The sequence below is a fragment of the Microtus oregoni genome, unplaced genomic scaffold (genome assembly GCF_018167655.1).
Source record: "Microtus oregoni isolate MIOR12 unplaced genomic scaffold, Mior012 000095F_ref0000231, whole genome shotgun sequence".
Taxonomy (NCBI): Eukaryota; Metazoa; Chordata; class Mammalia; order Rodentia; family Cricetidae; genus Microtus; species Microtus oregoni.
Window position 1 is genome coordinate 2311970 of NW_024544708.1, and position 26697 is coordinate 2338666.

General features: G+C 46.9%; 1 protein-coding gene across 5 annotated transcripts in view; it reads left to right on the plus strand.

Moving 5' to 3' along the window:
• Positions 1 to 26697, plus strand: part of LOC121442783 (microtubule cross-linking factor 1-like) — a 123558-nt gene that overhangs the window by 87782 nt on the left and 9079 nt on the right. For all 5 annotated transcript variants that reach the window (XM_041644394.1, XM_041644395.1, XM_041644398.1 and 2 more), the window contains 5 exons: positions 969 to 1166; positions 8289 to 8456; positions 11857 to 12111; positions 22446 to 22724; positions 24536 to 24567. In XM_041644394.1, coding sequence (XP_041500328.1) covers positions 969 to 1166; positions 8289 to 8456; positions 11857 to 12111; positions 22446 to 22724; positions 24536 to 24567 — 932 coding nt within the window. The remainder of the gene's footprint in view (positions 1 to 968; positions 1167 to 8288; positions 8457 to 11856; positions 12112 to 22445; positions 22725 to 24535; positions 24568 to 26697) is intronic.

Below are 26697 nucleotides of genomic sequence, written 5' to 3' on the forward strand. Positions count from 1 at the left end.
TGTGTGACATTTTAAGTTACCCCGTGAATGGTAATTCTCTCTCCTCAGATTGAAGAACATCTTTAAGAATTATTTCAACCAGGTTCCCAGGGTCTGTCCTATGGAGCAACATGGTGAAGCCAAACCTAGATGTGGTTCTGAGGTTTCTTGTTGATAATACACTGGGATTCCTCCTCCTGTCATCTATAAAACTGCCTCTGTGAGCAGTCATAACTTACAAAGAATAAAACTGCATTAATCTTTTCTAATAAATGGAGCATCTTTGCTGTTTACGTGAAAGAAGTGCAGTGAGTGAGACTAGCATCTTGGGGAGAAGTCTGGGGACCAGATCACCTGCAGGTGAGGGCTTACCTGAGGAAAAGTCTGGGGACCAGATCACCTGTAGGTGAGGGCTTACCTGAGGAAGAGTCTGGGGACCAGATCACCTGCAGGTGAGGGCTTACCTGAGGAAAAGTCTGGGGACCAGATCACCTGCAGGTGAGGGCTTACCTGAGGAGAAGTCTGGGGACCAGATCACCTGCAGGTGAGGGCTTACCTGAGGAAGAGTCTGAGGACCAGATCACCTGCAGGTGAGGGCTTACCTGAGGAAGAGTCTGAGGACCAGATCACCTGCAGGTGAGGGCTTACCTGAGGAGAAGTCTGGGGATCAGATCACCTGCAGGTGAGGGCTTACCTGAGGAAGAGTCTGGGGACCAGATCACCTGCAGGTGAGGGCTTACCTGAGGAGAAGTCTGGGGACCAGATCACCTGCAGGTGAGGGCTTACCTGAGGAGAAGTCTGGGGACCAGATCACCTGCAGGCCACACAGAGTTGCAGTGTGAGGAGGAGGCTCATGTGAGACCAGGAGTTTGGTCTCACACAGAGGTTGGTCATGGCTACTCCCACAATGAGACTCTGTCTCAGGGGAAAAGTCACTCTGTAGAACAAAAGGTTGTAAGCCAAGTTATGATCTTGTGTGCTTCTTTCAGAGCGAACATCCAGAGAATGTGCCTGGGTTTGCTGAGCTCAGTGTCCAGGGCGGTCACCAGACAGATGGAGCAGACCAAGACGATGCTGAGCGAGGCTGCGGCCTTCCCGTGGGAGAGCATGCTCCACGCTCTCCAGTACAGATCAGTGAACACGGATCACGGCTGCAGACTGCAGATGGGGGACCACTCAACAGGCAGGTGGGTGCCTAGCTCTAAGCCTAGCCTTCTGTACACAGAAGGAAACTAGTTGGCCATGTCTCTTGTCATCTTATTCAAATGTTGAAGTTCCTGGGTACAGAAAAGACCTCCACTGTCTTAACCGCCTGTCTGTGTCGGGGGTAAGGTTGGACTGTTCATCCTTGCTCATCTATTCATTTACTTGACCCCAACCTCAGGACCAGTGTAAGGTCAAACCCATTCAAACCCATTGAGTATGTGCCCCCTTGGCTCCAGAAAATTGATCTCAGAAGGAAGATACTCATTAGACAGACTTTTAAGAAGAGAGAATACTCTTTTTTTTTTTTTTTTTGGTTTTTCGAGACAGGGTTTCTCTGTGGCTTTGGAGCCTGTCCTGGAACTAGCTCTCTAGACCAGGCTGGTCTCGAACTCACAGAGATCCGCCTACCTCTGCCTCCCGAGTGCTGGGATTAAAGGCGTGCGCCACCATCGCCCGGCTAGAGAATACTCTTTTTTATCATAGCCAGGGAACAACCTTACAGGACTTGTTGGTTGTCATTGCCAACAGGACTGTGTTGGCAGCATAGTTTATAAGGAAAAATAAAGAAGTATTTGTTCAAATTCCCATCGTGTACAAAGTATTTCACATTTTTCTTTGACCACTTAAAACACACATCCAAATGAAAATACATGGTAATACTTTGGGAAAATAGCATTTGTGGAAAGAGGAGAGGGGGGTTTGAACATCGCTAAATGTTTGGTGTCAGTGATACTACAGACAAACCCTGAAAACCAGTTCCCCCCGCAAACCCACTATTGGTGACATAAATCTTATTATTTTTACTTATTTATTTACTTTGCATTCCTATAACAAAGTGCAGCTGTATTTCATTTGGAGACTTGAGATCCTGAGGTAGCTCCCCCAGTACTTTCTGCGCCTACAGAAAGCCCGGGGTCCCCAGGCTGGCTGCCTGCTTGCTGGTGGAAGGGTACAGGTTTGGCACTGGGCACGGCCCAGCCTTCCAGCCACAGCCATTCCGGATTCCTCGTGCAGTGTGTCCAGCAGCTGCTGCTTCTCGCCTGTCCCCTCTGCCCAAAGTGGTGCGGGTCAAGTGGGAGATGGCTGTCACCAGGCCTCAGTACGGATTCCAGCGAGAAAGCGATGCCTTTGTAGAGCGGCTAAGGGGAGACGACTTTCTCTTCACACACAAATCCGAACAGTTGTCTGTACCCCACCCACCTTCGTTTTCCCTGAACAATGTGACTCAGGCTGGAGATAATAACTTTCAAAGGAGCCTCTCCTCGGAGTCATCAGGAAGTGCGTCAGCATGCCAGAATCCCTGGGGAGAGTTGAGGTCATGGAATAAGTTTTCCAGCAGTGATCTAGTTAGAAACTAGAACATTACAGATTATGAACAAAGCTTTAAAATGTATTGAAGTGAGGCATCCTCGGTTAGACCTCTGCAGTGTCTGTGATTGGCCCCCATCAGTAGACAGACCTGCCACAACTGAGATCCCGTGACGGGCATTTCCCAGGTGTGCATCCCAACGCTTTGGGAGAAAAGATGCAACATGGCTGGTTTTCTAAACAGTCGTGGAAAATGTTACCCCGGGGTGAGAAATACTGAAAAGGCCCTCAGCCGGAGCCACCCACCAGTGCTTGAATGTTCTTCTCCCCTTGCCTTCTGTGGTTACTCTTAAAAGTGGGACAGACAGACATGGGAGATTCCACTGCGAACAGCATGCTGGAGGATGGGCTGATGGGGGAGTGCGCATGTCAGAACCAGGTCTGCAGCTCACTGAATCTGCCAGCCCGCCACAGTCATGAAAGCAAATGTGTGCACAGTGGCATTCGGAAGAGGACAGGAGATTAAAGAGCCCTACTGTAAGCGACAGCTGGCTCACTGAGGGCGAACATTCTCCGCTAGAAAGATTCACCTCTCTGGGAGTGGTGCGGTTATTGGCTGGGCAGCCTGGATGCAGGAGCCGTTCCATGTGTCTTTGTCTTAAAGCGCTTCTGAGTAGAACCGTGGCCCCCGACAAAGCCCTGAGAACCTCAGGGAGTGTTAAGTCGCATGGGAAACAAGGCCAATCGGCTTTCCCAAGGATGAAGGAGCAAGTGATAAAATGTAACAAAACTTCTCGGGCCCAGTCTTGGATTTGTATCTTACTGAGCATTCTCACAGTGCGGTGCTGTAGATGGCTACATTTGTCATAGCCAGAGAAGTTAAAAAATATCAACTGTACCGACCCACACTGAGTCAGATCAGAAGCAAAATTCGTCAGGTTGGCAAACTTCGGTAGTGCCCACGTTCCGGCCTCCTGTCTTTAGTTACACAGTCCCATGGCACTGACCTTAAACACAGTCTGCACTTTCATTCTCTCCTTGCTGCTGGGTCAAGCCGAGGCTGAGCAGGGGAGAACTGGCTGTATGGTTCACATCGGCTGGGTATGCATTTCCTACTCTCCTTAGTCATCCCTGAGACCAAGGCCTGAAACAGAGGTGATTCACGTTGCCAGTGCTGGGACCCTGTGGCTAGAGAGAAAACAGCTTGCTTTACTGGCATGAGAGTAGTTATTTAAATAAAGTTACTCTGACATTCAGAGGTATGACTGAATTCAGAGGTATACTGTGGATGTGGAGCTCCTAACATAAGATTCACAGCAATAGCTTAAGAAGTGTGGTTTAACATTAATCTCTAAGGCCTCATTCATCTGGTTCCCAAGAGTCCTTGGTCCCCAGTCCAGCCACAGTGTTAGAACCTTCAGGGCCTTCTTCCCTCCACTGACAGGCTTTAACTAATCCTAGCACTCGAAGCCTTGTGTTCTAGCTGTCCATGCTGCCTCTCTATTTTCCCTCCAAGATAAAGAAACGTCTAGAAAGAGCACTTCTAATAGATGAGATTAGCATGTCAAGACTGCCACCATGGACCACCACTCTGTTTAGGTGGCGTCCCTTCCACAAGGGAGGTGCGGGGTTCCTGGTGCTCTTCAACAGTGCTTCAGTGGTCCCCTGTGTTTGAGCGCCCACCCTGGTTTCTCAGCTTGTGAGCTGGTAATTCTCCGTCTAATCTGCTTAACAGGGGCCTCTTGAAGAGGCCCCTCCCCCACCTGATTGCATTCTTGGGGGACTCGTGGGTAGACACAGAACCCTCCTGGCCATGAGCCCCTGGGACATTCCCTGCTGGAAGGTAAATAAATGATTTCTGCCCGAAAGTGAACATCGTTCCTGAGAACTCCCACCCTAGAATACACCTCCAAGGCCCGTCTTCGGGGGCCCATTCTTTCATCTGCAGAAAGATAATGGGTTCAGAAAAGCATGTTGAATTTCTTCTCAGCGTGACAATGAAGGCCGGAGTGACAAATGGTTTCATTAGGAGAATGCGGCTGATACGCAGATCTGTCATTTGAAGGTCTTGTTTGTGTTCCCTACCAATGGGAGGAGGCAGGACTGCCTGGAATTGATCTGTTTGCTTTTTTGAACACCACAAAAGCTCCCTCCCCTATTGTCTTTGTCGAATGGAAACTGGCCTGCATGGGTCAGGTAATCAGGGCAGCTCCCTCAACATTGCAGAACCCCCCCTGTGTTGTGAATAGCTGAAATAAATAGGAATAGCTGAAACAATAAAAGGCCATCCCCTCTGTTTTGTGACTGGCCTTTTGTGTTTTGCCACACAGTGACAGGTCAGTATTTTCCATTCACCTTTAGATTAAGCCCATTTCCAGAGGTAATGGAGGACTCAGAGGTGAGCCAGACTAACTTCATGGTGGCTTCCTGTTCCCATACGTACAATTTCATGTGACTTGTACATCTCTGAAATCTCAGAGCCTGGAAAAGTGGCTGGCATTGCATCCCACATATCTTGGTCTGTGACCTTAGCCATACCCCTGCTTCACTTGCTCTGAATGTACCACAGGTTCACTGGGCAATCTGGGGCCCGAAGGGCAGCCTTGAACCTGTCGTAAAGTGTGACCTGTGAGCACAGACCTTCATTTTGCATTTTTGAAGTGTCCCGCCCAAGAGAGATGAGCTGTGAAAGACTGGAATGCCATCAATTAAAGGAACAGGAAATAGTAGAGCCATTGGTATCAACCAACCAGTTTGAGGAGATTTGGGAAATCGTGTTTTTGTTTTGTTTTATTTAACTTAACCTGTGCTGAAATGTATAAGCCAAAAAGCTACATAGCTAGGCTATGGCATGAAAGGGTTAAAAAAAAAACAACTCTTGTGTCCAAATGACTTTTCAGATCAAGAAATCTTTATGTATCAAAGTCATGCGTATATAGCCCTGAGTGGCCTTGAACTCACAGAGACCCTCCTAGGATTGATCCATTGTCCTTTTACCTTGCTTTGGGTCACCTTTTTACTCCGGAATCTATCCCAGCAAAAGGCATCAGAAAAGACATAAGAATGGTGACTTTTGGTGGCTCCAATGTTATTATTTCCCTTGATAAAGGAGACAACAGTTTCTCAGAGGTGGGATGGCTCCCCCAACAAAATGAAAAGAAAATAACTGGGCACATTGTAATGAGACATTTTAAATGTTTCTGCCTTGGGTTGTCTGTCCATGGTGGAGACAAACCTAAGTTATAGTCTAGAGAGTGGGACCCTGGCATACCTGTTTGTCCTGAGCTTTAGTTCTTCCTCTATAAAATGCATGAAGATTGATAGGATATAAGAGTCATATAGATGAATAAGTTAGCACACATCCTAGCCCGTAAGAAATGGTAAGTAGGGACTAGAGAGATGGCTTAGCGGTTAAGAGCTACCCTGCTCCTCCAGAGAATTCAGGTCCAATTCCCAGTCTTCACATGGTGGCTCACAACCATCTATGAACTATGCATGTGGTGCATCAACATATATGCAGGCTAAACACACATACACGTAAAATACATAAATAAAATGTCTAAAGAAATGATAAGTAGCGGTGACTTATCATTACTGGATTTATGTGCCTGCATAAAAGACATTTAGAAGACCCATGCCCACCTGTGGCATAAGTGTTGTGTGTTCATGGCAGAAGCTGTCCTGGCTTCCTGCCACCCACACAGGGCTCTTGGGTGATAATGATAGCAAGGTTTGCTTGCTCTCATGGCCACCTTCCCCCTGGAGTCATTTGGAGCTCATTCTCTGGTAATAAATACTGTCCTGGGATCATAGGGTATTATGTTGGTGACTCGAACCCAAATGTGCATAGAAATACTTAGGCTTAATTTTTATCCGATCCAATATCTGCTCATGCCAAAAAGTGCCCACTTTGCTTCCAGAGGAAGCAAATTTTCAATCGGCAAAGAGGCTGCAAAACCTTGATTTTAAGGTCCTTAGTGGTCCCGTGACACAGGGGCTGAACCATCACATGATTCTAATGTTATTAGTAGTCCTGTGGTACAGGGCTGAGCCATCACAGACCAAGCCGTTATATGATGTGGGGTTCACGGAGAAGTATTGACTCTGTGTATTACATACTTCACTGCAGTTTCTTCCATGTGAATGGAATGACTGCCCCAAAGACTAGATCAAAATTATTATGGTTATTTTTCGCTTATATTTCATTTGATTCAAAAGGTAGTGATTTTTAAAAAAAACATTTATTTACCTTTATGTGCATTTTGTATGAAGGTGTCTGATTCCCCAGAGCTGGAATTATAGACAGTTGTGAGCTGCCATGTGGGTGCTGGGAATTGAACCCTGCCCTCTGGAAATGCTCTTAACCTCTGAGCCATCTTTCCAGCCCAAAGGTAGTGATTTTTATTTAAGGATTTAAAGGCAAAAATAAATCTCCCAGGAAACATAGTCTTTAGAAAATCCTATGTAAAAATGAGGGTTTTTTTTTCTTATGCTGATGAGTAATTTGCCTGCAAATATATCTACACCGTGTGCATGTTCTACTCAGGCACACCAGAAGAGGGTGCTGGATCCCTAGAATTGAAGTTACAGGTGGTTGTGAGCCACCCTGTGGTTGCTGGGGATCAAACCCTGGACCACTGGAAGAGCAAACAGTGCTCTTTACCCTTGAGCCATCCCCGCATCCTTCTGAAGATGCGCATTTCTGAAAGGACCATTGCAGCGGCTCTTCTTACCCAGATGCCCTCATGTTTACACTTAGGTCTTCTGTGGGTACCTCTGATGTGGAGTTTTTCCTGTTCATGAGTCTCCATCACCGTGAGGACTGGGGAAGCATAGTCACATAGGTGGAGTCACTGTAGAACTTAAAGTTTCCTATCTGCCAAAGTTTTCAAACCCACTCTTAAGTCTTTTGTCACCAGTAAATACTAGTGTAGAGTATTTAATTCAGACAAACTTTCTCCCCCCCCCCCCTTCAGTTCCTAGAGACAGAATCTTACTGCATAGCCCAGGCTGGCCTGGAACTTGCAATCCTTCGGTCTTACTCTCCCCATGCTGGGGTTATAGGTGCTGCGTGTGAGCCTTTGTGATACAATGCCCATGCCAGCACTCACTAGAACATAAATCAGAGTTTTGAAGTGTGCCTTCAAAGACTGGGCAGGGTCTGGAGTCTGATTGCTTTTATGTGAAGCACAAACAGTAATAAGGGCAGAGTTGTGTCTTGGAATCCGCAAACGCCTGTGAGTAAGGTGAGCATTATTTCCCCTCAGGCTTTAATTAGGGACTCTCAGAAGCTCCCTCCCTCTCTGCCTTGCTTGTCTTTGTCCTAGTCTCTGAGTTACCAGAAGTCAAAGAGTGACTGCCCAGTGTCTCCCAGAGTTCGTAGGCTGGCAGCGATTACTTCTAGTTCAGTAGCTTGCACTGGAGCGATGGGTACCACAACAGCCAGCCCAACTCAGAGCACAGGGTGTCTGAAGTCCCGCAGCGTCGCCCGACAGACTGGCTTCAAGGGCTCCCAGTGGCCTTTGACAACTTCTTGATTCTAAACTAACCCTCAGGCTTGAGAGCACCCATGCCTTAGGTGCCCACAGCACCAGTCCATGGTTCAGCCTCTGAACACACCTGCTCAGGGGCCTTGGCCTCAGGAGGCCTCTGGCCAGAGAGGGGACCATCTTGGCCATTGTTCGGTGATTGTAGACCCCACCCACAGGTGCCTTCTGCAGGGACCCTGGAAGGCGCTGCAGCCCCGACTGACTGAGACACTCCTAAGTGAGGTTCCCTTGGCTCTGTTCCCACAGGTGGCGGAAAATCAGCAGCTGTTCAGGGCCCTTAAGGCCCTGCTGGAGGACTTCCGCTCGGAGCTGCGGGAAGATGAGCATGCGCGGCTCCGGCTGCAGCAGCAGTACGCCAGCGACAAGGCTGCCTGGGACGTGGAGTGGGCTGTACTTAAGTGCCGTCTGGAGCAGGTACCCGCCCCTTGGGCCGCCTCCCTCCTGAACACTGTCCCCCTCTTCCCTGTCCAGCAACCCTTGTGGACTAGGTTGGGGCAGGGAGAGGAGCGGGTCTTGAGGCTGTCCTTGAAGGGCCTCACCTCCTAAGTCCCGTATTTCACGATAGTCTCCCTCCCGAGGGTGAATACATCTTCACCAGTGGTATTTCCTTGTGCTGTCTGCTCCCTCGGTGCTAAACAAGAATGTCGATGAACCCTGTTGAAGGACTGGCAGCATGAAGCTGTCGCCATGTGAAGCTGTCTATTTTGAACCACAGGAAACCAGAGTAGAGGTGTTTGTTTTTGTTTTCGTTATATTTCTTTTTGAGACAAGGTCTCACTGTGTAGCCCTGGCTGGACAGGAACTTGCTGTGTAGACCAGGCTGGATTAGAACTTGCTATGTAGACCAGGCTAGCCTCACCTGCTTCTCTGCTTCCCAAACGCTGAGATAAAAGGTGTGCGCCTTCGCACTGACTCCAGACTGGTTCTGTCCCCTCTGAGATAAGACAACAGGTGGCTGCCCTTTAGAATTTTGGAAATAATTGAAAAGAGTTTCCATGCATGGCTTGGAAACCTTGTCAAGTCAAATGTCCCTTTTATATCAAAGAAACCGAGGCCCAGAAGGGGCAGCGTGCTTCAGATCTGAGTCAGGGCTTGCATGGGGAGAGCCCAGATGACCCACCTCTAGTGAGGATTTACATTCAGCCTGGGGAGTGTGGCTCCACCCATAGGGAGCAGCAGCCTTTGCTGAGCTGTTTCTCTGGGTGTCCCCCGCACAGTGTCTGCTGCTCCAGGGTGCTGTCAGGTCAGAAGGCAGGAACAAGGCCTGTGTGTGGCATGTATCTTCTAGCCTTTGTATTGAGGCAAACTATAAAGTAATTAAAACTTTATACGGATTGGCTCAGTCATGAAAGGAAAAAGTCCCCTAAGAAGGAGCTACCTTGTAAACAGGCTCAGTTGTGATAAAAGATGAAAAGAGCCTGTCACCCTGAAGAAAATAGCTCTCCTAGGACTCCCCATGTTCACTGTTCTGCCACATGACCTCCAGGTACCCCTCAAGATCACTTGCACCACCACCTGACCCAGGATACCTCCCTAGCTTACCTGCATCACCACTGACCCCTGGCACCCCTCAGGTTCACCTGTTCTGTGGCATGAACTTAGGGACCTCCAAGTTCACCTGTACTGCCACCGACCCTGGGCACCCTGCTGCCATCTGCCACCAGATTCCACAAGCTCACCTGCTCTGTCTTCTGAGGTTTAAGGCTCATATCTTTGAAGAGGCAGGAACAGAGTCAGGCCCAACCTAGGAAATGATAGAACTGTGGCCCTGTTTTGGTTCCTGGCTGCTCAGGAGAGGGCTTCTTACCAGATGCTCTGTTCATCCCGGTGTCCTGTCTGCCAGGAGCCACAGGGGAGAAGTGTGCAAGGATGCTCTTCCAGGAGGAGCCATTAAGTCCCTTCAGAAGTATGCAGGGGATCGTGTGGGTAAGAAGGAAGACATACATGTTGATGCGAGCCACTTTCAAACATTGTATGTTTGTCTCAGAGGAGCCTGAAATCCACCAGTGTGTTGGCTGCAATTAAAGCCTCAGGGGAGAACAGAGCCTTCCTTGCCAGGAAACAAGCTAGGACCTCAAGTTCAGAAGCCAGGTAGTACCACAGCGGGTTCATCCTCTGCCCCGCCTGCTCAGGACATTTCTTCAACATACACATCCCAGGGTCAGCTTGGCCTTCTGCTTAAATACAAATCAAAAACCCAGATATTTTCAGTGGAGCCCAAATCTCTATTTTTTTTCTCTCCCAAACTAAGACCTTGCTCTAAATACTGAGGATCCAGCAATACATGGGACAGACAACCTTTGCTTAGCTGGGCTTGGTGGCATATACCTGTAGAAAAACTGAGGCAGGGGGAATCCCAAGTCTGAGGTCATGCTTGGTAACAAACAGGAACCAATTTCAAAATAAAATCACTTGCCTTGCCTGTGTGAGGCCCATGGCAGCATTTCTGTATAGCGGAAACCAAAGCAAGACACAGCCTTTCTAGTCTGCTGAGTCAATCCCTTAAGACCTAGCACAGGCTGCTAGGCTCTCAGAAGAAAAAACTCCCCTGCAGACAGGCCAGCCTGATGGAGGAAAGGAGTTTTATAGTGATATCTGCTGTGTTCATAGTACGTGTTTTGGACAGATCAAGTGTTGGTCCCATGTTCCTTCTGTTTAAAGAGTCTCCCCGGTCGGTCTGAAGGACAGGTCTCCTGGCAAGGGTTGGGTTTTGTTGTTATAGTGTGTTTTCATTTCTCTGTGTTAGGATGCCTTCAGTTTTGAAATTTAGAATTTTATTGTCTTAGGCAGGTCTCTCTTCTGATAAAACAGCACGACCTAAAGCAACTTGGGGAGGAAAGAATTAATTTCGGCCCACGCTTCTCTATCACTGTCTGTCATTGAAAAGAAGACAGGGCAGAAAGTCAGGGCAGGAACCCGGAGAGTGGAGCTGATGCAGAAGCCATGGGGGAGAGCTGCTTCCTGGGCTGCTCCTCATGGCTTGCTCAGCCTGCTTTCCTGTAGAACCCAGGACCACCAGCCTAGCTATGGCGCTACCCACTATGGGCTGTGCCCTCCCCTCCTCCATCAATTATCAACCATAACAATACCATGCATACTTGCTTGCAGGCCATTCCTAAAGAGGCCTCTTCTTAATTAAGATTTCCTCTTCCAAGAACTCTTTCGGTTTCTGCCAGGTTGACAAGAGCCAACCAACCAGCACATTTATCCCGTTTGCATTTCTGCCTCCGCTGCTTAGAGGTGCCCATCGTTACCTGCCCCGCATAGTTTCTGAGGAGAAGTCTGGTGTGCTCCCTGAGCACCACGTGCAGTGATCGATGGTTCTAGGAACCAAGAGCACTTAGGATGCTTCGTGGGCGCCCAGAGGAAGGAAGCCCTACATGCACACCCTAGTGCCCCTGCCTTTGCATAATACTGTTTCTCTCTGCTTTCTACCGGTTTCCTCTTTGGTAGTTCTCTGGTTTCTACATTTCACCCCTGGGTCTTTGAGAAATGTTTATTAAAGAATACTGGGTTCCATTGTTGTCCCACATCAGGGCCAAAGATACTGGACCAAGGGAGCATGGTAGCACCTACAAAGAGCTGTAGAGGCAGAAGACAGAGTGACCGAGACTGAGAGGGAGGTAGACCCAAGGAGTCTGTTAGAGCGGTGCTCAACAATCTAGGAGATTTTATATCCGACATTCTAAATTCTGGCCTTAAAAATGAAATTTGCTTCGTTTTCCCATGAAATCAGACTGGCTTGGCAGCTTTCTTTCTGCCTCCAATGCTGGATTTCAGAGAGGGTAGCCCTGAGTCTTGTCTTCTTTGGCAGCTGGAAGAGAAGGCTGAGAAAAGCTTGGGAGAGCTCGACTCCTCCGCGGAGGGCAAAGGGGCCTTGAAGAAGGAAAGAGAGGTCCACCAGAAGCTGCTGGCCGACAGCCACGGCCTGGTCATGGACCTGCGTTGGCAGATCCATCACCGGGAGAAGAACTGGAACCGAGAGAAGGTGGAGCTGCTGGAGCGTCTGGACAGCGAGCGGCAGGAGTGGGGGCGACAGAAAGAGGAACTCCTGTGGCGGGTGGAGCAGGTAGGTGTGCCGCAGCTCCAGAGTGGGCGGCAGCTGCACCGGAGCAAGCAGCATGCAGACAGCTCATGGCCCTGGGAGCCAGGGGACCTCAGAAAGAAGCTTGCTGCTGTCACCTGCCTTCTGTTGAGGGCATGCAGAGGAAGAGTGAGACAGGCTAGGTTTCCTGTGGCAGAGTTCTTCTCCAGTGCTCCACGTGTTAGTTATTTTGGTGCACCAGAATACCCGTGAGATCAACTTAAAAGGCGTGGTTCGCGTCAGTCAATGGTGCAGGGTGGCTGGAGCACATGGTAGAGGCGCTCCTTCATCTGTGCTGGACGGGCAGCAGAGAGCAATACAGGAGGACTGGGCAAGCTGTAGCTCCAAGGGCACAGCCCCAGGGACCAACTTCTTCCAACTACACCCCCACCTCTTGTCTTCTACTATCTTCCCATAATGCCATCGTCTTTGAATTTGTCTAGGAATTCATTGATTTATTAGGTCAGAGCCCACAGGATGTAGTGGCCACTGCAAACATACCCTCGTCAAGGTTACTAATCTAGACTTTTCTCAACCCAGTGAAGTTGACAGTTCAAGGTGAATTATCATACTCTTACATCACACACACCTTTTCATTGCAGAGTTTGTAGGCGATCTGCCTTTGTACGCGTGTACAGGGACTGGGAAGGATTTTTTTTTTTTTTTAAAGGGATTTGACTTGGAAGGGGAGGTTATTTCAGGTCATCCTCAGAAAGTTCTGCTCCTGTGTAAGCTAACACTTAGGATGCCCCAGAAGACCCGGTCATGGCGCTGGCTGCAGCCTGAATGGACTCATCACCATTAGTGAGGTAATTACCAAATTGAGTTAGAAGTCATTGTTTGCTGGCTGGGGACTGCGCCTGCTGGGGGTTTTGCTGAGCTGTGATTAGATGGAAACAGAATCCAGGGAGGTGTCTGGTAGCTCATCACCTCCCGATAAACAAACTCTGATGGATGCTGGGAGAGCAGAGGAAGCTGATTTCCTGCTGCCTGGCTAATCCTTCCCTGCATTGCATGCCTTCGGTGCGGTTTGTGTAGCTGCAGCTGGCCCAGAGTGGTGTGGAAATTCAGAAGGTTTTTTCTTCATGCTGAGAAGAGGGTGTTGAATTTCTTACTACCCCTACAGATACCTTGCCTCTTCCAACCTGTCACTCTTACAAATGCCCAGAGCCTTAAGAACTGTCAGCTAGAAATGATAAAGAAAGTACAGCGTGGCTCTATTATTAATACTCGCCTGACGGGCGTTAGTATGAAAACCTGTGGAGAATGAGGCCCCTCCCGCCACGTGTACGGCACAGTTCTTGCACTAAAGTTAAAGGGCCATGGTGAAGTCCAGTCCAGGTTTGCAGGGACTCAGAAATGAACCACGTGATTTAAAAGTGACCCAGAGCCTCTGACTAAGGAACGATAGAGAGGAAGAAAGCACCCTAGGGACAGAAGGGGCAGAGGCTTTTCTGGGTTCAGTCACCTTGCTAATGTTTGATATGGCTCCATTTCAAAATTCTCCAAATACTTCCAAGAGGGAAGTCCTCACTTCCTGTGTGGTTTGGAAATCCAGCCCTGTGAAGAATCTGCCAGACTGTGCCTAGCATCTGTACTCTGTTGCGGGGCCTGCCGTGCGGCAGAACGTCAGAGCTGACGGCATGTGTTCCTATAAAATGATCGCCAGTTTGTCGTACCCAACTTGACTTTTTCTGAGGAGATGTGAGCAGATGCCTCTGCCCCAGATGGAGTTCTGATTCAGACCAAAGAATGATTCCACCCAGATCTAGTTTAGTGACCCACCATGGAGGAAAGTTTTTTTCCTGGAGCCTGGGTGGCTCCCAGGTGGAAACCTCACCGAAGAGCTCACCGTAGCAGCAATAATTCACGCGAGCTGCATCACTGGTGCACAAACTGCAGGCGCCTCAGCCCACAGGCAGCTCAACCCACTGGCAGCTCCTTCCTCCACAACTGTTCTGCTTATGTAACCTTGTGGAGGACTCTTGGTGAATCCACTTCTAATTTTCTGTGCTTCTTGGGCCCTGTAAATTGCATGAAGCTTTCTCCTCCCTCCAAGAGGCTGGGCTTTATCTCCTAGGAAGAATAAGAAGGCTGTGGTGATATGTTGTTTGTGTTTTAACCAATAAAGCTTGCCTGAAGAGCAGAGCTTGCCACTAGTTAACCATAGAGGTAGCTCACACCTTTAATCCCAGCACTTCGAAGGCAGAGGCAGAGGGATCTCTCCGAGTTTTAAGGCTACCCTGAACCACACTAGATCAACCCAGCCTAAAAGAGAACCAGCCAGGCGGTGGAGGCTCACACCTTTGATCCCAGCCCTAGGGAGGTGGAGACAGGAGTGATGTGTCTGGGTGAAGAGAGAAATATAAGACAGGAACTAACAGGGCCACAGAGCGTTCAGTCTGAGCATTCAGTTTGAGGACTTGCAGAGGCAGGATACCCCATTCGGTCTGGCAATTTCGCAGAGCTAAGAACCAGTGGCTGGCTGCTCTGCTTCTCTGGTCTTTCAGCTTTCACCCCTAATAACTGACTCTGGGTTTTTATTATTAAGACCAGGTAGAATTTGTACTACAGCAAGCTGCTGCAGCCAGGCTCCAGGGAACCTTCACTCTTGGTCACTGCTTGTATTGCTTACCTCGAGTGTCCCTGCTACACCCTATGAGGCCATTGTGTCCCCTGTCATGGGCCTTTGGGTTCCCCTTTGCCTGGTCATTGCCGCTCATCCATCCTGTCTCTGACTTCTTCAGTTTTGAAAGTTGCACTTACTGTCAGTTAAACAGGTATCCGAGGTCTTTGTTTTTCTTTGGGGAATGAGGAATTTCTAGCAAAGAAAAATTTGGTCAGACAACACGTGATAACCCTCAGTTTCTGAGGCAACAGTGGCCCAGGGCTGAGCTGCCACCTCACTTTGATGCTGTTTTTGGGCAATAAAAGCAAGGGCCAGGAGCTGAACTTGATTGCTGTGTCTTCTGCGTGGCCGCAGCCTGGTGTTTCAGGCGTCCCCCTGGCCCTCACACCTGCGTAGGCTTCCCTGCTCGTCAAGACGGGTCCACAGTGAAAGGATGCTGAACGCATGCAGACGTGGCTTTGAGGACTCGGTCTAGCCTTTCCCCTGGAGCAGTCAGCATTGGAAAGGGCTTCCTAACACCAGCACAGTAGCTGTCAGCATTTTGTGAAAGAGCAGGCTGGCTCAGATGCCCATGGAGAGGTCGGCGTGAGGGGAAACGCGCACGGCTTTCACCAGTTGCTTGCTGCTCTAATGTCTAGCTGCACATTCCGTAGATGAGTGTTCCTCGCGGTGTCCCCCTGATATCTGACCCCCAGAGAAGCCGTATAGCATTGGCTGTGAGAACTTGATACAGACAGCGAAGGAAGCAACAGTAAATCCATTTTCCACTCCCAGAACATGTGCTTCATACTTGCCCAGTGACAATAAACTCACGCATAATTTCTACACACACGAGGCAGTCTGTGTGGCGAAGGACTGTGGGAATGTGGCTACGGTCACTCGGCGTGTCTCATCTGTCGTAGTATAACTCTCATTTTAACCCGTGTGTGATTGGGGGTCAGTTACCTGTTATGGGGGCACAATAGATTTCTCCGTAGGATTGGCCAGCGCCCGGGCCACTGTCACGGAATGTCTCTATATTTGTACTTAGGGAGCTAAAAGAGGAACGATTGTGTTACCTGTTCTCCTTCCAATTCATTTTCTCAAGTCAGCTGCCATGAGAACCTGAGCAGCCAGGCATCCTTTAAACCTCTTCACAGGGCGACCTTTTTCTTTTCACCCTCTGTAAGGTGATGCTCTTGAGAGTCTGTCGTGCTCAATTATTTGAAATATAAGCCTGTTAAATTTTCCATTTGCATTTAATGCATTCTGCTGCGAGATCGCAAGTACAGTAGGCGTGTGGCCCCGGGAAATCCTACCCGGTCAGGACCCACTAGACCATTGCAGCAGCACACAAGCATCTTGGCCGCAGGGACTGCCAGCTCTGGCCGCTTCGGCTTGGTTTTTTAGGAAATCTGACACTTAGCAGCCCCGGTGCAAACTGCTGCTGGCTGCCTGGGTTTATTTTTGCAACCCCACTTTACTGAGCTAGGTTGTGTTTGTTCGTAACTCTCTTTAGTCGTTCCTTCTCCCCCTTCACACACACCCTCAGTGCCCATTTACAGCTTCCAATGTGATTCTTGCATTTTAATTCTTTGCCCAAAATACCCTGGGAGATGATCATGTGTTAAACTCAGCTGCACTGACATGCGTTAGAGAAATATAATAAAAAGCTTTCCTTTTTATAGATTTTTTTAAATAAAGTATTTAGCATCATTAAGGGAACTGCGAAGAAATGTGCCCTTAGGGAGGGGGAGGAGAGGGTAGAGGGGACCGAGCTTGAATCTGGAGTAATCTGTTCTTTCCCTGATTTAACATTGAGCCTACCACACACTGGCATCTAAGATTTTGCTGCTGGCAGGGACCCCATCTTCTCATGGACTAGCAATGATGCTCAGAGACATTTGATTAAAAAGCGAGTTGTGGGTCCTGTTGTCGTGTTCAGCGTCCTCCTGAGCATTCACAAGCCATGCTTCTGCAAGTTCATGGATGCAGGCTCAAATTGGGTTTCAGAGATGCAACTGGTAAAGATGCTCTTTCAAAACCAGTCTGGGGAAGCTCCACCATGAGTAAATCCAGTCCTAGAAGCCGACCCAGGGCACTGGCAGATCAGGATTGAGCCAGCGACCTGACTCAGAGTCAGCAATCTCCACCAGAACCGGAGTGGGACAGAACCAGCTACCTAGGACAGAGCGCGAACAAGCTCCCCTGGGAGCAGAAGTCAGGAGCAAATCCAGTCTCAGGAGCCAACCCAGTACTGGGACACTGGCAGATCAGGGTTGAGCCAGTGACCGGATCCAGAGTCAGAGATCTCCACCAGAACAGGTTCAACTCCAAGCCAGAGACATCTGAAGGAGGGGATCCAGACCAGGATTTACCGAAACAGGGCAATGCCAGCAACCTAGGCCAAAGTAGGCCTGAGATAGCAAACTCCAAGGGAGCAGAGCAAGGCATAGGAGCACTGAGCTATCTCTAGGAACACCAAGTAACCAATGGGGTAACTAGAACTGTGACACTGACTGTACCATGAGGAACAACCATCTGAGCTTTGGATTCACTGGCACCTAGATTATTCAGCTGAATCTCAGACAGCCCCAACCACACCTACTAGAGGAAAAGATGAGAAGAAAAGGTAACATCACACACTACACCACAAAGAACAACACAACACCAGTAAAAAACTAAAGACCCTACAATAGCAAGGCCTGAACAACCAAATATGGATGAACCAGAAGAAAATGACCTAAAAAATAACTTCAAGAGAATGTTTGAAATTCTTAAAGATGAAATGAGAAATTCCCTTAAAGAAATTGAGGAAAAGTCAAACAAAAAATTGGAAGATATCAGCAAATCATTTAAAGAAAACCAAGAAAAAGAAATCAAACATATAAAAGAAACTATTCAGGACTTAAAAACTGAAATAGAAACAATAAAGAAAACACAAGCCGAAGGAATTATAGAAACAGAAATCATGAGAAAAAAATCAGGAACCACAAGAGCATGCATGAATAGCAGAATACAAGAGATGGAAGAGAGAATCTCAAGTGCTGAAGATACAATAGAGGAAATAGACTCATCAGTTAAAGAAAACATTAAATCTTAACAAAAGCTTAACCCAAAACATCCAGGAAATAAGGGACATCATAAAAAGACCAAATCTTAGAATAATATGTATAGAGGTCAACTCAGGCACAGAAAATTTATTTAACAAATATGTAAGAGGTCAACTCAGGCACAGAAAATTTATTTAACAAAATCATAGAAAAAAAACTTTCCCTACCTAAAGAAAGATATGTCTACTATGAAGATACAGGAAACTTACAGAACACCAAATAGACTGGATCCAAAAAAAAAAAAAAAAAAAAGAGTCTTCTTGCCACATAATAATCAAAACACTAAACATACAGAGTAAAGAAAGAATATTAAGAAATGCAAAGGAGGTGTGTTGGTGGCGCATGCCTTTAATACCAGCACTTGGGAGGCAGAGGCAGGCCAATCTTTGTGAGTTCGAGGCCAGCCTGGTCTAGAAGAGCTAGTTCCAGGACAGGAACCAAAAAGCTGCGGAGAAACCGAGTCTCAAAAAATCAGAAAAAAAAAAAAAGAACTGCAAAGGAAAAAGGCCAAGTAACATATAAAGGTAGACCTATCAGAATTACACCTGACTTCTCTGTGGAGACATTGAAAGCCAGAAGGTCATGTTCAAGCATTATACAGACATTAAGAGACCACAAATGCCAGGCCAGACTACTATACCCAGCAAAACTGTCAATAACCATAGAAGGACAAAACAAGATATTCCATGACAAATCTAGATTTCACCAATACCTTGCCACAAACCCAGCCCTACACAAAATACTAGAAGGAAAACTCCAACCCAAGGAAGATGACTACACCAACAAAAACACAGATAATTGATGATCTCATAACAGCAAATCCAAAAGAAGAAAAAAAACGCACAAATTAATATTACCATCGATGAAAACTAAATTAACAGGAGATAGCAATCACTGGTCATTAATATCCCTTAATGTAGATGGACTCAACTAACCTTAAAAGGCACAGGCTAACAGATTGGATATAAAAACAAAATCCATCCCACTTCTGTATACAAGAAACACATCTCAACCTCAAAGACAGACATCATCTCAAAGTAAAGGTTTGGGAAAAAATATACCAATCAAATGGACCTAAGAAACAAGAGGGTGTAGCTATCCTAATATCTAACAAAATAGACTTCAAGTTAAAATCATTCAAAAGAGACAAGGTCATTTCCTATTAGTCACAGGAAAAATCCCTCAAAAGAAAATTTCAATACTGAACATCTATGCCCCAAATACAAGGGCACCATCATATGTAAAAGAAATACTTCCAAAGCTTAAATCATACATTAAACCATAAATTATCCTAAAAATTCTCCCAAGGAATTTCTACAACTCAAAAACACTTTCAGCAATGTAGCAGGATACAAGATTAACTCAAAAAAATCCTGTACACACATGATAAAAGGGCTGGGGAAGAAATCAGAGAATCAACACCCTTCACAATAGCCACAAATAGCATAAAATATCTCGTAGTAACTCTAACCAAACAAGTGGAAGACTTGTATGACAAGAACTTTAAATCTTTGAAGAAAGAAATTCAAGAAGACTCCAGAAAGTAGAAAGATCTCCCATGCTCTTGGGTAGGTAGAATTAACAGTAAAAATGGCAATCTTACCAAAAGCAATCTACAGATTCAATGCAATGTCCATGAAAATCCCAGCAAAATTCTTCAAAGAACCCAAAAAAACAGTACTCAACTAAATATGGAAAAGCAAAAAACCCAGGATAGCCAAAACAATCCTGTACAATAAAAGAACTTCTGGAGGCATCACAATCCCTAACTTCAAAATCTACTACAGAGTTACAGTACTGAAAACAGCCTGGTTTTGGCATAAGAACAGACAGAAGGATCAATGGAACCAAATAGAAAGCTTGGAAATCAATCTTCAAACACCCGATTTTTGACAAAGAAGCAAAAAATGTCAAATGGAAAAAAGAAAGCGTATTTAACAAGTGGTGCTGGCATAACTGGATATCAGTATGTAGGAGAATGAAAATAGACCCGTATCTATCACCATGCACAAAACTCAAGTCCACATGCATCAAAGACCTCAACATAAAGCCAGCTACACTGAACCTTATAAAAGAGAAAGTGGGAAATATACACATGAACGCATTGGCACAGGTGACTACTTCCTAAATAGAACCCCAGCAGCACAGACACTGAGAGAACAATAAATGGGACCTCCTGAAACTGAAAAGCTTCTGAAAAGCAAAGGACATGGTCAACAAGACAAAAAACGACAGCCTACAGAATGGGAAAAGATCTTTACTAACCCCACATCAGACAGAAGTTTGATCTCCAAAATATGCAAAGAACTCAAGAAGTTGGTCATCAAAAGAACAAACAATCCAATTAAAAATGGGGTACAAACCTAAACAAAGAACTCTCAACAAATGAATCTAAAATGACTGAAAGACACTTAAGGAAATGTTCAACACCCTTAGTCATCAGAGAAATGCAAATCAAAACAACTCTGAGATTCCATCTTACATCTGAAAGAATGGCCAAGATCATAAACACTGATGACAACTTTTGCTGGAGAGGCTGTGGGGAAAAGGGAACACTCCAGCATTGCTGGTGGGAATGCAAGCTGGTACAGCCCCTTTGGATGTCAGTGTGGTGATTTATCAGAAAATTAGGAAACAACCTTCCTCAAACACTTTTGGGTATATATCTAAAGGATGCTCAATTGTACCACAAGGACATGTGCTCAACTATGTTCATAGCAACTTTGTTTGTCATAGCCAGAACCTGAAAACAACTTAAATGCCCCTCGATCGAAGAATGGATAAGAAAAATGTGCCACATTTACAGAATGGAGTACTAAACAGCAGAAAAAAATAACATCTTGAATTTTGCAGGAAAATGGATGGAGCTAGAAAACATTATTATTATTTTAGAATTTTTTTATTATGTATACAACATTCTGCCTCAATGTATGCTCGCACACCAGGGGGGGCGCCAGATCTCATTATAGATGGTTGTGAGCCACCATGTGGTTGCTGGGAATTGAACTCAGAACCTCTGGAAGAGCAGGCGGTGCTCTTAACCTCTGAGCCATCTCTCCAGCCCCCAAAAACATTATATTGAGTGAGGTAACCCAGACACAGAAAGACAATTATCACATGTACTCACTCGTAGGTGGTTTTATAACATAAAACAAAGAAAGCCAGTCTACAAACCACAATCCCAGAGAACTTAGACAATGAGGACACTAAGAGAGACTTATATAGATCTACATGGGAAGTAGAAAGTAGAAAAGAAAAAATCTCCCCAGTAAATTGGAAGCACAGGGACCTTGGGGGAGGGTTGAAGGGGAGAGAGGAGAGGCAGGGAGGGGAGCAGAGAAAATGTAGCGCTCAATAAATATAAAAAAATTTAATAAAAAAATAATCAGTCTGGGTTTGAGGGATTTTTTTTTTTAAGAACTTCCTTCGTCATCTCAGCACTTGAGGACTGGAAATCTTGAGTTGGTCACTCTTTCCACTGAAATGAAAATGTCATTCTGCTCGTTGGATAACTTAACTTATTCAAGAGAACAGCCAGTGTAGGAGGGTGAGCACTTAATCATATTAGAAAGTCCTAGGTGAGAGTAGCTTCAGGCCTCGATCGCACTTTCAATAAGTATTTAGAAGAGGGAGGCAGTAAGTAAGAGAGACGAAACCCATGAGCCACATCTCTGGGACATCCCATCAGTCCTCAGTGATTTTTATATAGCTGTCTGATAAAATACTCCACTTAAGATCTCCCACTGGAAGAAAGGTGCTTATTGGCCCAGTGAGTGCACCTGCCAGGCCCCCTACCTGCTCACCTGTCTGCACACCTGTCTGCTCGTCTCCACTGAGCTAGGCAAGAGTTGGGAAATCAGTTTTGCTTGGAAAGCAGCAAACCACACCTCCGCAGCTGCAGCCCTGCCTTGTTTAGTTGCTGGGAACCAAATCAGGGCCTTGCATGTGTTTGGCAAGTGCTCCCCACCAACTGCATCCCCAGCCCCTTCATCGACACCCCAAGTGACCCATCTTTACCTGTTACTACTTCAGTTTACCAAGTCAGGCCGAAAAGTGTTCCAGGTCTTTAGTCATCTTTGTAGCTCAGTTTTCACTCTCTCAAGCAAAGTTAGCGTTGTCTTGAGCACCATGTGACTACAATCCAGTTCTGTATCGAATTAGTTATCTGCCTTGGGTCAGGTAGGAAAATGGGGTTCCCCCTCAGGAGTTTGCTAAAGTTCTGGAGGTTACTGTGAAAGAAATATTAAACATGATGCTTGTTCCCCTTAAACTTGAAACCAAAATGTCTAATTTCCCGTAAGCACAATAATTGATAAATTATATGAGTACAACAGAAATGAAGAAGACAATAGCAAAAACCCTCAAAACACAAATATTTGCGTCAGGAAGATTCTGCAGTCCAGGTAAAGTGTGCTTCTCTTTAGGAAGCATTTGCAGTACGGTGCGACATCTTGAACCTGATGCCATGCCGTTAAGCACATTTGATTCTAAAAAGTCTTTTCAGGTAGACACGTAATTCAACATAATGGAGAAAGGATGGGCTTAGCAAAATTGTCACCCTGGAAATGGAGGCTTATTGTTTCCGTTTTGACACTCAGTTGCAGAAAGAGAACAGCCCCCGGAGAAGCGACAGTTTCCTCTGCAGTCAAAAGGAAGACGACGCCCGCCCTTTTCCACACCAAGGAGACCTCCGTGCTCCCCGGCCTGTGTCCATGTGGTCCTGTGCAGACACTGATTCCATCCCATTTGAAGACCGGCCGCTTTCCAAACTGAAGGAGTCGGACCGGTGCTCGGCCAGCGAGAACCTGTACTTGGACGCTTTGTCCATGGATGATGACCCAGAGGATCCGCCACCCCTCAGGAACTGCCTTGCCAAGGTCAGCCTGGGTTTGTCCTCTGAGGTTACCAGCAGCAGGAGGGAGCCAACATTCGGTGCAGCCAGTGTCTGGCAGTTCCCTCCCGGCAAGTTAGTGCCCCAGACCACGACCCTACTCCCGTGGTCAGTTTAACGTAGCTGTTTTGTTCTGGGTTCAGAAATGCTGGATTAGCATCCCATGTAACATGAAAACTCTCAAGAACAAGTGTAGTCCACAAAACTCAGTAGACAAAACAAATGTATAGTTTCTGCTTTTCTTGAAATCATTATGCATTTTCTGATTCTAGAAAACTCAGATGGCTGAGAAATAATTCTGCATTAAAGAATATCTTAAAATTTAGTAGATATCACTAAATGGCAACTGCAATAAATATGTTATTCTGGGGAAAGGAAAAACATCCAACAAGTGGATGGACAAATGATTGAATTCGAGAGAACCACCAAAATTTCTGCGGCACAATGTCACTTATTTTCCTCTGATGACTGTATTTTTAAAGCCTGGTATAAGAATAGTGAGACCCTGTCTCAATTAAATCCGGATGATGGTGTGGGCACCCTACTGCGGGCATCATTACACGTGAACCGGTTTACAGTGACTGTACTGGCTACTGTTCTTCCAAATACTTCATACTTACGGGACTTGTCTCGGATAGCGCTGAAATATGGGGACATTATGAGAGTTGAATGTCCCTGGTTCAAAATGCTGAGACCATAGGGTTTCAGGTTTCCAGCTGTCATGGAGTTTGGGATATTTACATGTTCATAAAAAGGCATCTTGGGGATCAGACTTGATTCAAACACAAAAATCACTTAAATTCCATATTCATCTTATGTCTGGAGCCTGAAGGCAATTTTATTCTATGCTTATTTTGTGTGTGAAGCAAAGTCCAGAATTTTCAGATTTTGAAGTATTTCAGGTTATGGATTTTTGGATTAAGGGATGCTCAACCACGTATGTCAGTCAGGTCAGTGAAGTCAGATCCTTACCCCCATCAGTGTGTATCAGGTCAGTAGGATGTCAGTTGGTTGGTCTGCCCCTCCACAGATCTGCAGGCAGTGTCTGGTACAGCTTTGTAGCAGAGAGAGCACAGGTCCAAGGGAGACCCTTACTCCTCTGTGTGGTGGATGCAAAGGCTTGCTGGCTGTGAGGAAGGCACGCTTCCATATGGCTGTGCCAAGGAATACGGTTTCATTACTGTCCAGTGATTGTTTCTTCCAAACCATGCCAGCATGCGAGTCTTTTTCAATAGACAACCTTTGTCTCTGCCGCTGTTTATCAGCACAGTTCCTGCTGCCCTTCAGGGGAAGTCACCGCTTTTCTACATCTGATCCTAACCAGGAATGTTCAAAAACAAGCAGGAGTCCCTGCCCCAAAGATGCCACTCATACCAACCTCCATAGCAAGATTTGGACCGGAGGATATCGGTCTCCCACCTCCCTGCCCACTGTCATCTTCCACTCCTACCCCCCACACACGCACCTGGACTTACTCGGAATTGCCAGTTCTTTGAGCTCCTTATAGTGGGGGTGTGGGAGAACCATTTACTCAGCAAGCTTTCTAGTCAGTGTTTCTCACTCAGGCGGTGACTACAGAAGCTCCTATCCTCCCGTGATGCTGTGGATGCAGCTTTTACTGTTCCACTTCAAAGGGCTCAGGGCAGTAGCCTAGGACTTGGCCTCAGTGAGCATTTTGAACCACATCTTAAGAGACCATAGCAAAACAAGTCACTTAGTGCAGACGGGATTCCTAGGAAGCCAGAATCAGTTGGTTCTGACAGATGTTTGTTTGTTTGTTTCTTTCTTTCTTTATAGGAAGAAGAAAGTCGCAAGGGAAATCTTCAAAGGTAAGCAAAATTGATTGCTAAATTCTAAATCTTTTGCCTTTAAGGATGCACTGTTTTCATGCAGTGTTTGTGGGTACTCTCCAAAATACTGTGCAGTAAGTAGCAGCTGTTAAACTATTTGTTTTCTAGATTAGCATTAGCAAAAAGGCAACGCGCGCTGGTTTGTGTCTTAGGATAACAACTGTGTTTGCCATGTCCAGAGGAGTGCTTGAAAAAAAAAACCAGTCTTTCAAAGGTCTGTGGAGACTTTCTTATGGGCAGCTCAGAAAACATTTCTGAGGCCTCCTTCATGGCAAATGGCAGATTTGTTTTGTCTTTGCAGTCTTCCCTGCTGTGATTCCCAGAGGGAACAGACCTTAGCTGCAACCCTCGTGTTAGCTGCACCCAGCTTCCTCCCTGACAGCCTGTGCTCTCGGGCTTTGCCTTTTCTTCCCTCCGTAGACGGACATGTGCTATCCCCATTGCATCCTGTGTCTCTGGCAGTTTGTTGCCGTCAGCTCCCTCATCCTATTTTTCCCTCTGATCTCGGAGGCTGCAAATACAGACTGTCTCCTTTGCAGCCTAGACCGTCTGTTTCCACAGAACCCACAGAGTTGCCCGGACATGGTGTCTTCCCCAGGCAATGCAAGTATACTTGTGGGCCTGGGCTCCGGAAGTGATCTGCATCTGCCTCTTGCTGTGTTTCCGTGGGTCTGGGATTTAAGTGCTTTGGGCCGTAGTTGCTTCATCTGTAAATAGGGAAGTCAGATTCTTTGAAAGATTTTGTTGTTTTCTTTGTGGCGTTCACACGTATGAACACACAGGAAGCCAGAGAAGCAGCGCACATGGTTCAGCTGTGGCTCCATCAACTGCTGTGCCCGTTCACAGGAGCAATCGCTCCGTGTCCAGATGAAGGCCTGCGCCGTTTGCGTTTGATACCCAGGCCTCCCATCTTCCTCTTCCTTTGTGCGCTGTAACTGTGATTTTAAATCTTATTTGCTTCTGCTGATTTCAGAAGTAGTCAACATGGGGGTTGCAAATTTGAAGTAGCATCAAGTGTCTGAGACAAAACAATGAAGGTGCCGACCCCTCCCCAGGCCATGTGGCCCCCCTGACTTGTAACCATGTTGGGGCCCTGCCTCATCTCTTGCACCAGGAGGCACCCGGCCATGCTTCCAGTGGATCCTAGTCCTCTTGTTTCATCAACGTGGCCGTTTCTAAGGCCCACACCCCTCCGTTCTTTGTCATCTCTGTGCTCCTCCATCCAGCTAACCCCACGAAGCCCTCCCCCGTGACTGCCACTAGTGGTTCAGTGTAGCAACCTTTGAGCATTTAGACACAGGGCAGCCTCAGTCTGGCTTTCCTGTTACCAACAGGTTCTGTAGAGAGGGATCTGGGTACCAGGTATGAGATCCCTTCTGGTGTGGCTAGGACTGAGTTAGAACCCTAGGTATAAAGTCTGTCTGTCAAGCTGAGAGGAAACAGATCTAGTGGGATGGTAAGTGGGTGTCCGCCTTGCCTCCCACTTCTGCTGCAGCTGAAGTTGATTCTGTCACCTGAGTTGGTGGGCACACCCGACCCCCAGCCTCTGGCCATTTGTTTTCCCTGGTGGATAGGCAAGCAGCATGAAGACCCCACTCACCTCCTGGTTTGTCCAGTCTGCCACCCCACCGCCTCTGTGGAGACTGGAGAGCAGAGGGAAAGCGTTCCCCAAGTTTCTGTCAGATTGGAGCATGAGAAGTTGAAATGCTAGCAAAAGAGCAAACACACACACACACACACACACACACAGAGAGAGAGAGAGAGAGAGAGAGAGACAGACAGACAGACAGACAGACCACTTGGCTATGGAGAGGAAAGCTGGGGCAGAAGGCGAGGACGCCCCTTACTGAATTGGGTGGGCTTGATCGTATTCTAGTTTGAGACAAGACTCAAAACTGATCAGGATTTCCACTTCCCTATTTCCTCCGACATCTTCCAGGTGGCCTTTGGAGACTTTAAAGTCAGTGTCCTTCCAGCCAGTGGAGGATGAGGCTGTTTGGATGAAAAGAGATGGGAACCTGTAGATGTTTCACCAGGGTCTCTCTCTGCCCATCCTGTGGCTCACAGTAGCTAGAGAGTATGGCGTGTTCATCTTCACAGGTTCATGGA